The sequence below is a fragment of the Cephus cinctus genome, unplaced genomic scaffold, assembly GCF_000341935.2.
Source record: "Cephus cinctus unplaced genomic scaffold, Ccin1 Ccin1_scaffold0143, whole genome shotgun sequence".
NCBI lineage: Eukaryota > Metazoa > Arthropoda > Insecta > Hymenoptera > Cephidae > Cephus > Cephus cinctus.
Window position 1 is genome coordinate 240,659 of NW_014332873.1, and position 13,793 is coordinate 254,451.

Consider the following 13,793-nt stretch of genomic DNA (forward strand, 5'->3'; position numbering starts at 1 on the left):
CACACGCGCTTCACATGAAAGCCTTAATAATTCTATATTATTGTGAAAGCAGCCTTATGTCAACTGGAAATTCGGTGTGAACGGTAGCTTCACGTCCAAAGTGTATTTGATTGTGTTGTGTATTCGTAAGTTACCAACACCATCCAGAGTACAAATAGGTAAAGAAGGCAAAGTAGTCAGCGCCATCTGTCGTGTAAAAAATGCGATGGACGTGCGAAGACGACGACCACGACGACGGAACTGAAATAAAATCATCTCGCTCGCCATTTCAATACGCCCTGATCTCGTACACTAATCGTATTGAACTTGGTGGCAATCGCTTCAGAACCTTCAATTCCTATAGTGAATGTATCAATAACTTTTCCTCATATATAGCGGTTCATAAGATATTTCGTTCCAAACACAGGTATAAGGAGTTGACTCGAGTAAAGAGTCTCGGCGCGCTGCGCCCTGTACAGCCGGTTGCCTGTACTTGGCGCGAGACTCGACCGAGTCTCTTGATCAAGAATTTGGCGAATCGATCGAAAATAATGAGTCAGATTAATTAAATAGAGGTAACGACCCCTCGAGGAGAATCAGGAAGCTTCTTAGAAGATTCGAATTAGTTAATTTGTTTAAGTGCCATGCAGTCCAAGGCGAATTGTTCAGGGTCACGTGGTCTCTTAGCGAAGTGCATTCTTTAAATAGAAAGTAGGTACTTTAGTACACCAGCCAAGTCGAAGGTCAATCGGTGCCCATCCCTTGGGACAATGAGACAGCCATGATCGATGATAATATAAAATATGGAGAATAAAAAAGATCTTTTATAAAAAGTGCAAAAGTGACTCAATTAGAACCTAAGCAATGAAGGGTTTATTGAACTTGTCCTTCTAGGAAAAATACTAGGACCGTTGCACGAAAGACGTTTTTTAATTGAGTCGAAGCCATTCGAAGGCTACTGGCACTCGTCGCCCTTCCAAGCTGCTAATTAATCCAATATGACGATTAGTATTCATGTCGGATAGCGCCGCTCTCAAACTGTCGCAAATATTACAGTCGATTGATCGTCCGCAGCGAGCATTAATTTTAGCTCTAAGCCTCCAACGCTTCAATTAGTATTCCTCCGGGAGCACGTCTACCTGGCATCGCTTTGACTTTGTGTTTGCTATCGGGTTAGAAGCCATTATATTCCCTACCTGAGCCTTTTCCTCATGGAAGTCAAGACGTCACGTTAGATCTGTTAATTGATCTCAAATTCTCGCGAATACTCATCCACCTCAATTCATAGTCATCGAGAAATTGAATACTTGACAATTTTTATTGCTAGGATTCATAGATCGAGTTCCGCCTTTAGGTCAGATGCATGATATATATTTCGAAAAGGAACGAAGCCGGAAGGCTTCGTATTTCCGGTCCCTCGGGTCTTCGTATCCATAATTCCCTGAAATAAGAAACTTCTCCTCGCTAACTCAAGATCAACATCTTAAGCATTGACAAGCATGCATTTTTCCAGCAGGTGACGTATCCGGTGATAGTACGATGCATGCTTGGACTCTGGTTGGCTGCTGCAGCTTTGTCCAGCCTGCCTTTGCTTGGATTTGGTCTCTACTACAAGGGCGACAAATGCAAACGCTACAGGGAAGCTACGGAACCCGAAGATATTGCCTATGCCTACGTATTCTTCTTCTTCGGTACGCAGAGTTTCTTACTAAAGTTTTCAATCAACCAACCACGTGGTTTAAACGGTCCTAATTGGCAGTACTGATTGTTGATAGTAATTAATTTCCAATTGCAGGCACTGTCCTCTGCCTCTGCATCGTCTGGTGTAATCTGGCTGTATCGAGAGCCCTTAGTAGGCTGGGACGTCGCGATGGTACGATCAGACGCATCTCAAGGGCGTCATCCAGAGCTACTCCGCTACTCACGGTAGCTGGACCACCACCTCCAATCGTACCAACCGTCGAGGAAAAAGCATTTTCACGCCTAATGGCCGTTCTGTCGATATCATTCGTCATATGCTGGATGCCTCAAATGGTAAGTGGATCTTCATCCTGCGAATGACCATGGATCAACGTGGATCAGACGCTATTTGCATACTCATTTCATTCACTTTGTAGACCAGTCATAAACATAGCCATCCGCACCTATCTCCTTCGTGATCAAATTTACAAACTTAAAGCACGCCCATGGAATTAATTATAGACCTAATCAATTTTGGTATCGTGAATTTTTCTACTGAAATTTCTTTTTTTTTCCAACGATAATTCGATCAATCGATCATGTATGTTTTTTTTTCTTGTTGGACGTAATGCATTACTTCGCATAATAATAATGGTTTTTACATCGAGCGACTGAGCCTATATACAGGGTGTTCCGAAACTACCTGACCCGGTGGGTATGGCCGTGTTCGGGAGGCTTCACTGATCATGAAAATGACCTTTTTGTCCGGAAGGTCATAGTTTCTAAATTGGAGCAGGTCAAAGTTGACCAATCAGAACGAGGCGTCAAGAGAAACGTAGGTACCTACGAACTCTGAGTTTTCTTCCCTCGCTTTTGTTTCTCGGTGGCTTCTTTCTTGTTTCTTGTTTCCAATAGGCATGTCTTCGGCTGACGTCATCCAGCCCGAAGCTACCGAGAAACAAAAGCGAGGGAAGAAAACTCAAAGTTCGTAGATGCCTACGTTTCTCTTGACGCCTCCCTCTGATTGGTCAACTTTGACCTGCTCCCATTTAAAAACTATGACCTTCCGGGCAAAAGGAAGGTTATTTTCGTGATCAGTGAAGCCTCCCGAACACCGCCATACCCACCGGGTCAGGTAGTTTCGGAACACTCTGTATATAGCTCAGTGCCAAAAGCATCACTCGACCAACATAATGACGTACGATTAAGCACACGAATAAATTCACTGAACAAAGACAATGCTTTGCGAATAGCTGAACGCACGGGAAAAGCACTTGCCATTTTAGTCAGGCTATTTTTCGCATACGATTTAGTTAACGTCGTTATTCAAAGCTACCACCACAACGGGCCTACGTTCCTATGACAATGTCCAACGTGTAGTTTACTCGGCTGACTTCGGTGTGAACTTCTCAACGATCTAAAAGCGTTCGCAAAACGATCGTATTATCCTTCGGCCGGGCTGGATAATTATCGATTTGGATTTCCGCACGCGAACTTCAACTTCCTCTACGATCGTTCTCAAATTTGTAAATCGCTCCTCGTGTCGTATTATTTTGAAAGATTGTCACGTACCCTATCCTCGTGATGTTTTATGCCTACGCAGGTAGCTATAGGTATACACCGTGTGCCTCTTATTGGCAGAAATTCTTTTGCCCATTGCCAACCATGATATTCCAATAGTGATCAATGGCGTTCTTTGATTCATAAATAATTAATGAATTAATGCAATTCTCAATCCAAATGCACTGACCGATGCACTCAACTGCAGTTCAAGGTGATTCCCTGCATTCCATTGGAACGCTAGGAAGTCAGTTTCCGGTATCTCGTGGGAGAGTAGGCTAATTTTTGTTTGGACCATAACGGCCTCAATATTAAAAATAGTTATTCATTACTATTTTGAAATACGCCCACGACTTGAAATTTTTTTTATTTTTTTTTTCTCTCAATTTTATTACTCGCGTACCAGTTCGACCTTCTTGCATCGAAAGATTTATATTTTTACTAGTGCCAAACGACGAGAAATATTATGCAACTGGCTGACTCGATAACGTGGACGTGGCTGTACGTGTAGGCACGTGTTTCTGAATGCGTTTAGTTTTTATTCCATTCGGTAAATATAGGTACGGTATAGTAGGAATTTAGTTTTAATAGTAGTTGAATGCTCGAGGCGTTCGTAGATGCTTAGGAATGCCGTTGTGGGACTTCCTGAAATATTTAGAACTGCTTAAGTAGTTATTGGAATATTTAGATACACGGAACCTTTTTTTACTCTTTTTTTCCAGATTTCCATACCTCTCGCACAGTACTCGATGACTTTACCCGCAACTGCTACGGGTGTACGAAAATTTATTGGAATCTTTCACGTGGCTGCTGAAATACTTCTCTGCATTCATTTCACCTTGGATCCATATATCTATGTCCTCCTTCGACAGCGACCACGATTTCCACTGCTGAAGCCATTGTGCAAAATTTTCTATCCTGGAAGAAGAAGCCGATCCAGTTCTTTCACCGGTGAGACACGAAGACTGCTATGATTTTTATTAACAATGATGAATGCGTTGTTTATTAATAGTAATGACTTTTTTTTTTAGGTACGACCGATCATCAAGGAAGCAGTGGGGATCCACCTACTCCCATAACCGAAGCACCCTCGACTTCTCTCAGCGAAGAGAACGAACTGCAATTAATGGCAGCAACTGCCTGAAATTATTTTTTGCGAATATTCCGTCGGAGGCAAAAGAAAAATGGCGAAACGCAACTCTGAGTCTTGGGGTCTCGTTTTTCTCGCAAAGTTCCGCAATCTTTTGCCTCGGGGGAATCTTCGTATTATAGCTTTCGCTACCGGTGATACTTAATAAGATTATTAACAGATCAAGATTTTCGTGTCCGTCAATCTGATGAAGTCTTGGGCTCTGTTTACGACCATTCATTTTTCTCGAAATATCCAACTATCTCGTTCACTGTTTTATTTGCTACCAAGCCAATTTCTGGAGATAGCCATTACAATTAAACTTTCAATAAATCTTATCGATGTGGAAACTAAATCGTATCGATTTAGTGAATATTTATATCGAACAAAATTTTGGTTATGGTTATCCTTATGTGTAGAAGCATAGCAAGTTACTTTCGGTTTCAAGCAACTTTGTGGAATATCGAGGAAACGTCAGTAACATAATAAGATTGAGATAATAAGATTAAAAATTTGAGCGAGAGTATTTATGGGAGAAAGGACGCCTAATTATAATTTACTTGGACAGTATAATCTTCAGACTGTTTTTAATCGAATAAAATTACGTTAAGTCTTATCAAAGATATTGAAGTATACATTTATATTTTTTTTGTTAATGAAGAAATTTTTTAATTATTAACGCCAATATCGAGCGACACATTCCGTTCGCGTACGAACGATTATTTTATCCGTATGATGGATAACGGTAAAGTACACTTTGGCAAAGTCTCACTCCGGTGACAATGATGTTTGCGGAGAGAACGTAACGCCCAATTTGTGGAAACTCACCTATGCGATATACGTTGATAGATTGTTAAACGAATTATAATTGGAAACCGTAATTGACTATGGAGCTGGGTGCCTTAAGAAAAGAAAGAAAAAAAAAAGTATTCTGTGGACTAACGAGCGGATAGCATATTTACGAGACACTCTCTAATTATCTTCTGGCTACATTCACTATTAGAGGATCATTCGACATTTTCGTAGCCGCCATTAGGCCATTGAAATATTTTTGTAAAGTGTCTATATGTATATCTGTTATCGTATACTGTACACTGGATAGTCTATTTTCATAGTGGCTATAGATAAATATTTTTAAAATCTTTATGCGATTCGCTTGTATTTCTCGTGTTTGATAAAAATACGTCAGAAGTCAAACTACATACAGACCTTACTGCAACGCATAAATCTAACGATTTAACATGATCATTATTCTATTGTATTATTTCTCCATCGTAAACATTATCGATTGGAACTCTAATCGTTTGTCACTGGCAAATGACGATGACGTTGATTATAGACGGGACTGATACAACTGACGAGTATTATCAAATACAAGAAATATCGCTTGCAAGTAAATCAATAACATATTCACGAAGAATCTCATAGGTATATTTATTTTTAACGAAAATCAAATCTGTATATCATGAAAAACCGTACGGTTTTCCCGGAAATATATGAGAAATCTGTATATTTTGAATAAGGTGCTTAATTACATGCTAAATCGTACTGAATTGAAGCGCATATATTTGTCGCTAATATATAAACGTTGGCGTGTATGTATATTTCTAGTCAATAATGTCAATGTTAGGTATAAGAAAAATGAAAAAACAAGTGATTAACACCGTAACAATACCAAAGTATATAATGCGTTGTAATCCAATTTTAACAGTATAACGATATATCATTTGATGCAATTTATACATATATTGAACATATCTATATATTTCCTTAAGTTAATTATATCAAAATAATAATTAGATGTTTAATGATACGATCGTACGAAAAACAATTATTGAATAGTACGACTGTCGTCAGATCTTATGTGATTAGATAAAACGAGGATAAAAATAAAAAGAATAATCAAGAGAAATAATGCCAAAGTGAAACATTTTTTTGAAACATAAACCGTAAGCATTTTATTATCGTGAAACTTAATATCAGACTGTTGTAATTCAAATACTCTATTAGACTTATGAACTGGAAAATTAAGTGTTACAAAAATATTGGCGAATCTTGTTAATTTCAACTATTTTTTTATATTCACTCTTTAAGTATATATTGCGTTGCGCTTAAAGAACATTTCGTTTTATTCGTACATAGGCAGTAAAGTGTATTGGAATTGCTGTATCCGGAGGCCTGTAATTGCTTGTAAGTTTGAGCTGTAATTATCATTACGAGTCTACGTAAAAACTTACTATGTAGATTGAGATTCTTATCATTGTCAAGATACAAACATTTTTTTTACCAACTGTGTAACAAGTAGTCTAATCTTTAAGAGTCGATTATACATGTGTATAAACCTCTATATTAATGACTGTCACAGTGCATAATGCGTGTACTGATATTTGACTTATAATTATGACCTGATATGCACGCCCATTCAATTCAAAAGTATCAGTCAAGTTTGGGCAACGATTTTTGGTTTTCCAAAATCAATCAGCAATTGGCAATATGAAAATTGTTTGCATTTCAGCTAAATAATTCTGCATGTACCAACGTTAATAAATGTTTTAAAAAACAATATTCTAATTTCATCGATACCGTTGCATTCACCTGCAATAAATGTTCATCCATTCACTGACCCTTCAATGTCAAATAAAAAACTGTCCATGGTCCACGTATGCCGGAAGCGCCTGTAGTCGATAACCCGTTACACAGAAATCATCCTATATTTAGAAAAACCGTGTGTCAACAATCTTGTAAAGAATACTAAGTATCGAAAAAGAAGTATCTTTTTTATTCTCTTGGGTAAAGGCAAACTATTCGATAAAAAAAAAACAATATAATTCTCCGGCTGAGAAACCGTCGAAGCGCTACAGGTTGCCTTCCTGCTGAGTACAGTTGTACAAAGTTAGAGATTGTCAAGGCGCATTGTAAATCTGGATCAAGTTATCTGAATGGAGATCTCGAGCGACGCTCACTCGATTCTGGCTAGTAGAAAGTAAGAGTAACACAGGGTAAAACTGACGTAGGAACATTCGAAGGAGGTATAGGATATTCTCTATATAGATTTAGTGCAAATCGAATTAGGTCTGTTTATTCGTAGGTGATAATTGTTAGCGTAATAAGAATGCAATATAGTTTTCGCAACGGGATGCAAAAAGTGTATAGCATTTGACTTAGCTAATAATATCAGTTTCGCGGTTCCGAAGTTGGCATGGCGAAACGGCATAGGTTGTACAACGTAATTATTATCTACATCACACATGCCTGGGGGCGGTAGAAGGGGATACATACTTGTACACCAGCTCGTATTACGTACCTGCTGACTTTCTCTGTGACATAATTTCTTATGGCTGTAAGGGAGGCTGCACGACGGAAACTGGACCAGTTTAGTTTAACATCAAACTCAGTGCGGTCATGGCAAGAAGTTACTGCGCCCTTGCGATTGCTTTAGCTGCCATCTTTGGGATGGTAGACTGCATCAACATCCCTCAGGTAAATTAAATATCAATTATGACTTTGATTCAATTTCACTATTTATTTGGAGCAATCAGTATTCTAATTATTGACAAAGTACATCTTTTCTTCCATAAAATGTGCTTGGATAATATTGATCCTTTTTTTCTTTATTCTTAACCACAAAGCACCTATCTTGCCGACAGTACTGGATTACAGGACGATTGAGTAGGATTAGTAAATTTTCGGGGTTAAAAAAAAAGTTATCCCAACAGCACGCGACGCTCAATGGTTACAATGAGTACCAGCGCTTTCTACCCGTGGCGCCACTGAACGGACCAATTCTACTGAAAAAGGCATCGAAGAAGAATGAGCAGGATTTGAGTAAAGTGCCTGGAATCCCTGGAGTGGATTATCCTATTTACCATCAGGTACCGTCGACGAGTTTCTCTTGCGCACATGTACCTTATGCACCAGGAATGTACGCCAATGTGGAGACTGGTTGTCAGGCAAGTATCCCGTTTGCATAGATTAAGAAAAACAGTGCGGAAAGCATGTGAATAACGAAATTAATTATTTTTACGTACCGGGTGAACCGTAAATTTGTGCAAATGGTAAAACAAAAAATCCGATACATAAAATTTCCAAAAGATAACAATCTCTAACGGAGTTGCGTAACTTTTCTATAAGTGGGAGTACAGAAAGTATCAAGATATGCGAATTCGATACGCTGTCGAGTATCAGTGTTGAAAAAAGTAACTGGAATTAGATCAACGTCAACGCAATCTCAAGGTCTCGGTTGGATTAAAGTAATCAAGAGAATCGCGAAATCTTACGAAATTACGTTAATCCGTGCGATTATTATTTTCCCATGCAAATCAACTAGATGGCAAATTTATTTATGCTCGAGTAATATCCGCGAGACACAAACAACCGTCGTATTATCTTTCCTGACATTTCACTTGGATCATTCGGTTATCGATCGTGCTTCGATCATTAGAATCAATAGCTGCAATCGAACTAGAACGAAGGAGCCAATCGATAAGATGAAGAAAGCCCGTGGAGAAAGGATAGAGACCATGGAGTCTAATTGCTAATTACGTCACGCAAAGAAAAGGGACTCCTGTAAGGTAATTCGCAAAAATTACATTGTGCACTGATTTGCTATCGAATAATTTTTTTTTCTTCAACGTCCCCAGCTAACGATATACTTGACCCAGTGTCCATGCGCAAATTTAAATTAATGCGAATCCCTTCGCTCCTGCGAAATTCGCGAAGGCGGCGGCCGACGCGTCTCGCTGCGTTTTATACTTCCACACCGCACACCGTGGAATTAGCAGGGCGAACTAATCTACGAGCGACACGATTGCGCAACGCGGAAGAGTAATCTCGGAATTACTGGCACTGCGTTAATTTATATGTACATGGAGAAGAATAGTAGGGGCCGGGGGAGTGGAGGGGAAGTACACGTTACAGAGTACGAGTTTACATAAATTTGTAAAAAAAAAAATAAATAAATAAAACGTGGACAACGTACAAATGTACCTTCTGGTATAATTGTGGAATTTAATTAATATAAATAGTGCGAGTAAGTGTCGAGTGTAGAGTGCACTTTCGCAAAATTCGAAAGGAATTCCTGGCACGTGTTCGTCATGGTGCGAAGTTACGTACGTTAACGTACAGACTTTTTCTTCGACCGTCCAAAACAAAGCCTGACGTTTCCGAGCACTTGTCAGTCTTGTTAATCGCTATGGTAAACACGGGCTTTGCCGTTGTTTCTTATGAGGGAAACGATCGATTAATTTGCAGGTATATAGGTATACTCTTTCAATGGTGCATTATGAATTTTGAGGAAACAAAAAAGGTTGACGACCTTACGCGGTAGCGCGTTGCGATTTAAATGTTGTGCACAAAGTTGAATATTTCATGAGAGACTGTTTTCGAAATTCCGACGAGAGCGATCGCTTACGTGTGAATACGTCTTGAAGACATAGGTGTCTTACGCAATGTGATTATTTTTCTTCAAAGTTTCGTAAAGTCGGTAAAATTTAGGCGTGGCGACGTTTACTTCACTGTAATCTATCGAATTTGAATCGATTCGAATTTATGGTAAAATTTCAATGCAATTCCTCGAATCGAATCTCTCGTAACCTATCGAAGCCTCGCGGCGTAGATTAGAGAGTAAACGATCAAAGCTTCGTCGATTCCAACTGACTCATTCATCTCTGTACAATTGTACCTTTCAAGCTTCGAGTGTCAGATAGAAACGAAAGTACACCTTCGTGCGTACTTCGACGTCTTTCTTTTTCACTTTCTTCCATCCCAGCATGTAAATGGCAGATTCGGCTGGGACCTAGCTTCACCTAAAACACGGATACCTGGGACTGTAAGGTATTTGGTAAAAGTAGAGCAGATTTATCTGGCGAGAGAATGCTCAGATTTTTTTTAAGATTTAAGGTGGCTATAATAACAGATTATAGGTATGGACGCCATTGCGAGAGACGCCTATGATGGGCATTTTGCAATTTGATATATTAGCAATGTTATTGTGCGCATATGGTAGCTCGAACGACGTGCTTCGCACGAGTCGCCATTAATTTTGATAGCGGGTCTGGTAGTATCGTCGCTGAAGAGGAAATTGCCAAAAGTCATAAACGCAATTTGAATCCACTTTAGCTACCCGAATTCATTATTGAATCCTGGCGATGACTTTTACTTTCGAATCTGTTCGAATTCTTAGTGTAATTCTTAAATAGCTCAAGAACTAGAGCATGTAATTATGTGGTAACAGTTAGAAAACCGAGCGGCTTAACAGAATGGAAAACAAGGTGTTAATGATAATTATTGCACTAATAATGAATTGAACGAGCTATGTACTCCAGGCGGAAGTAATGTAGTAATGGGACTTCCTAAAAAAGAGAGTGATACGACATAACTCGTGAATTGGAATTTCACTTTCTTTTCCTTTTAAATTATTTTTTTATTTCGACAGTATCTCTTGGATTTATATTACACTGATGGCATTCACTGTCGCGTTTCAGGATTCATGTAATTTTTTTTTATTCTTCACAGGCTTATCACGTGTGTCACGATGGTCGCGAAGGGCATCAAGGTGCGTCATTCTTGTGCACTAATGGCACTTTGTTCAATCAACTCGAATTCACCTGTGATTGGTGGTACAATGTCAACTGTGCCGATGCACCTGCACTGTACAGGTATGAAAATACAAATTTTAATTTTTACAGATATATTCGTGCCCACAGATTTTCGGATGTTTGAAAGCTCATAAATCATTGTCATTCACAGCTTGAATTTGGATCCTACAAAAAATCCATATATCCCGAGACCCAAGAAGGAAGAAGTTCAAGAGAAGCTCAGGATCGCCGTCTTCTAATTTACACGAGCATTTTCGCAAGTTCTGAGAGACCTCTTCGAATTTACGTGTTAACAGGAATTTACAGAATTCCTTAACTACTTGAGTTTCGTACTTCCCGCCAATTCAGTATGAAGGATTACAAGAGAGAAATTTTTTTCGTTAGCTTCATAATTTTTGAAACAAACGGCGATTCCTTTCATAAATATACGCGAATTAATGTAAAGTAGGATAAGAGCAGAACAAATTTGCAGTATTTTCAATACATTTCTAAGTAAAACAGAGTTAGGGAACACAGAAGTGAAGTGGAATTAAATAATAATAGCCGGTGGAAGATCCATGAATAATCGTTTTGATTAACAGCCGTTGTGCATACAGTAATTTAAACAATGAGTTTTGCAGTACTGTCATTAATTTATTGCCTAATTAATGCGACGCTTTTATAAAACTACACTCGATTAGTTATTTTAAAATAACTTAGAACCAATGGACCTCGAATAACATCATCCGGGGTCTTCAGCCTATCCCATAGACCTTCTGAGAGAATTCGCAAGTATTATCCTAAATGAACATAATTTTGCTATAAACTCGAAATAGTTATGTATTATACAAATCCATTATTTAAGTTATTACCCGTTGTACCGTGACATATTATTTTTCTTTACTAATCGTATTTTTCTGTATTTATTAAAAATAAAGGTGATTAAGTATCGTGATTCATAATTTTTTTAAATTTTCTATAATCCCGAAAATCTAAAAAAATAAAATAAATCTCTGTTAACCACGTGTTCCTGTAAACGTACTGGGTGACGAAGACAGCGCATAGATCTCTCGTGGGGAATTACAGGCGTTTATCTCTGCAAGGGCAGCTATTGGAATCCGTAGCAATTTCATTCGGATTACGAAAGGTACGTTTAAGAATGTCTTATTTCTTTTTTTTTGTTCTACATGATTTTCAACGTTCTCTCTAAAAGACTAGTGCGCGTTTCCATAGCGCAGGAAATACCGGCTGATACCAATTGATTGTGAGAAAGGTGTTTCCCATGAGAACGCATAGAAGTAAAGTCAAGGCCGTCGACGGGACTGTTGAAAGTCGAAGACTCGTAGGTGTTCGCCATCCTAGTTACGATTTCAAATAAGAGACGGTCTACTCTCTCTTACTACCTGACACGAAGAATTCAGTAAAAAGAAAAATCATAAAATCGATAAATTACGAAAATTCAGATAATTTCCCGATTTGAATAAATTTTCAATTTTATTTTCACCATAAAACCCAGTATATCCGCTATTAAAAACCATAGAGAAAATATTAAAATTTTTCTAACCCATCGGATTCCTTCAGCTTTACTCACCCTGCAACACGTATCGCCGGTCGTGCACGTGGGAAAATTCAATTTCTACCTAGACTCAAATCTTACACCGGGAAACACAAAGCGAAGGAATCATGATATTTTCCGACAACGAGGTTAACGAAGCTAGTAACAAAAGTCTAGCATTGTATTACATTGTTGGGAAACATCAGTATGCTATACAAGAATCCCATGCTGAGATTTCTCCCAGAGGCGACCATTCGCGTTCTTCGACATCTTTTCTCAAGGTGGAGACGGGATCATAATACGTAATAAGGAACCAAACTGGTCGGCGTCTAACGCAAGAGTTTTGTATTGTTAGTGAAAAGGTATAATTCTCATAGAATACGTTTCTCGGTACTCTGCTTGCCAATAACAGGATTTTGCTATTCTCCCCAAACTACAAGGAAGTAGGTCGATTGCTGGCTTGCTGGCGATGTTTGAATTTATTGTATTGCTAATTTTTTTTTAACAAGAATAATTAAACGATTCATCGATAATTCGTCGTTGGAAGATTGCTGTCCGATAATCGGTGCAAACTTTCATCCATTCAATAATGGACAGGTGAATGTTAAAAAGAATATTCGATTTATTACTCGTCGTTACACGACGTGATAAATTAGAGACTAAAAATATTTCACGATGCTTTTACTTTGATCCTCCGTAAACCCCATCGTTCATTCTGTATGATTTTTATTGCTTCCTCGTATTAACGACACGATTGCAACGTATATTGGTAAACTGAGCAATTTGCCAGTACAAATTGCATTTTTTTAATAGAGGAATTCAGTCTTCCCGTAACTTCGTTACGTTACACGTGAATTTCTAAATAACAATAATAAGTCAAGTAAAAAAAATGCAAAATCCCACAAATATTTGTTAAATCCATTTTAAGCGCGTGACAAGAATTCATTGCGTGGTTGACGTCGATTGAAAGAAAAAAAAATTACAAATTTTCTGCACGCTACTCGCAATCCTGTAATTTGTTATACAAGACTGACGAGCAATGATATTGCACGTTTATTGATTTCCGCGATTCTGCAGAATCCATTAACCCAAGAAAATAACTCGAAATCACGTTTTGAATCTGCGCAGAAATAATACGATCGTGCCGATAAATTTGTCCCCAGGCCTTTTCTCCACTTGGCTTTAAATTTTTACCTCGACTTCGTGTCACTACGTCATCTTAGTGAAGTAGCAGTGCAAGCGTAATGCATTGCTCCGTATATTACATAAGTAATTGTTCCTCGTCCCTACTTAGCGTTACTGCTCGGCTATTTTG

At 38.5% G+C, this 13,793-nt stretch overlaps 2 protein-coding genes across 3 annotated transcripts in view; both read left to right on the forward strand.

The window, feature by feature from the left end:
- LOC107263269 (prostaglandin E2 receptor EP3 subtype) overlaps nucleotides 1-6,260 on the forward strand; it is a 16,275-nt gene extending 10,015 nt beyond the window's left edge. Inside the window, exons 3-6 of one of the 2 annotated variants that reach the window (XM_015730282.2) lie at nucleotides 1,496-1,670; nucleotides 1,775-2,013; nucleotides 3,942-4,170; nucleotides 4,251-6,260. In XM_015730282.2, coding sequence (XP_015585768.1) covers nucleotides 1,496-1,670; nucleotides 1,775-2,013; nucleotides 3,942-4,170; nucleotides 4,251-4,363 — 756 coding nt within the window. In that variant the 3' untranslated portion in view covers nucleotides 4,364-6,260. Of the gene's footprint in view, nucleotides 1-1,492; nucleotides 1,671-1,774; nucleotides 2,014-3,941; nucleotides 4,171-4,250 lie in introns of both variants that reach the window. The other variant, XM_015730281.2, reaches the window with a different exon arrangement.
- A 1,411-nt stretch (nucleotides 6,261-7,671) lies between these two features.
- Nucleotides 7,672-11,878, forward strand: LOC107263214. Its single transcript, XM_015730149.2, has 4 exons — nucleotides 7,672-7,828; nucleotides 8,065-8,298; nucleotides 10,862-11,004; nucleotides 11,096-11,878. The coding sequence occupies exons 1-4, from the start codon at nucleotides 7,751-7,753 to the stop codon at nucleotides 11,181-11,183; spliced, it is 543 nt and encodes a 180-aa protein (XP_015585635.1). The 5' UTR covers nucleotides 7,672-7,750; the 3' UTR covers nucleotides 11,184-11,878.
- Nucleotides 11,879-13,793: the final 1,915 nt, after the last annotated feature.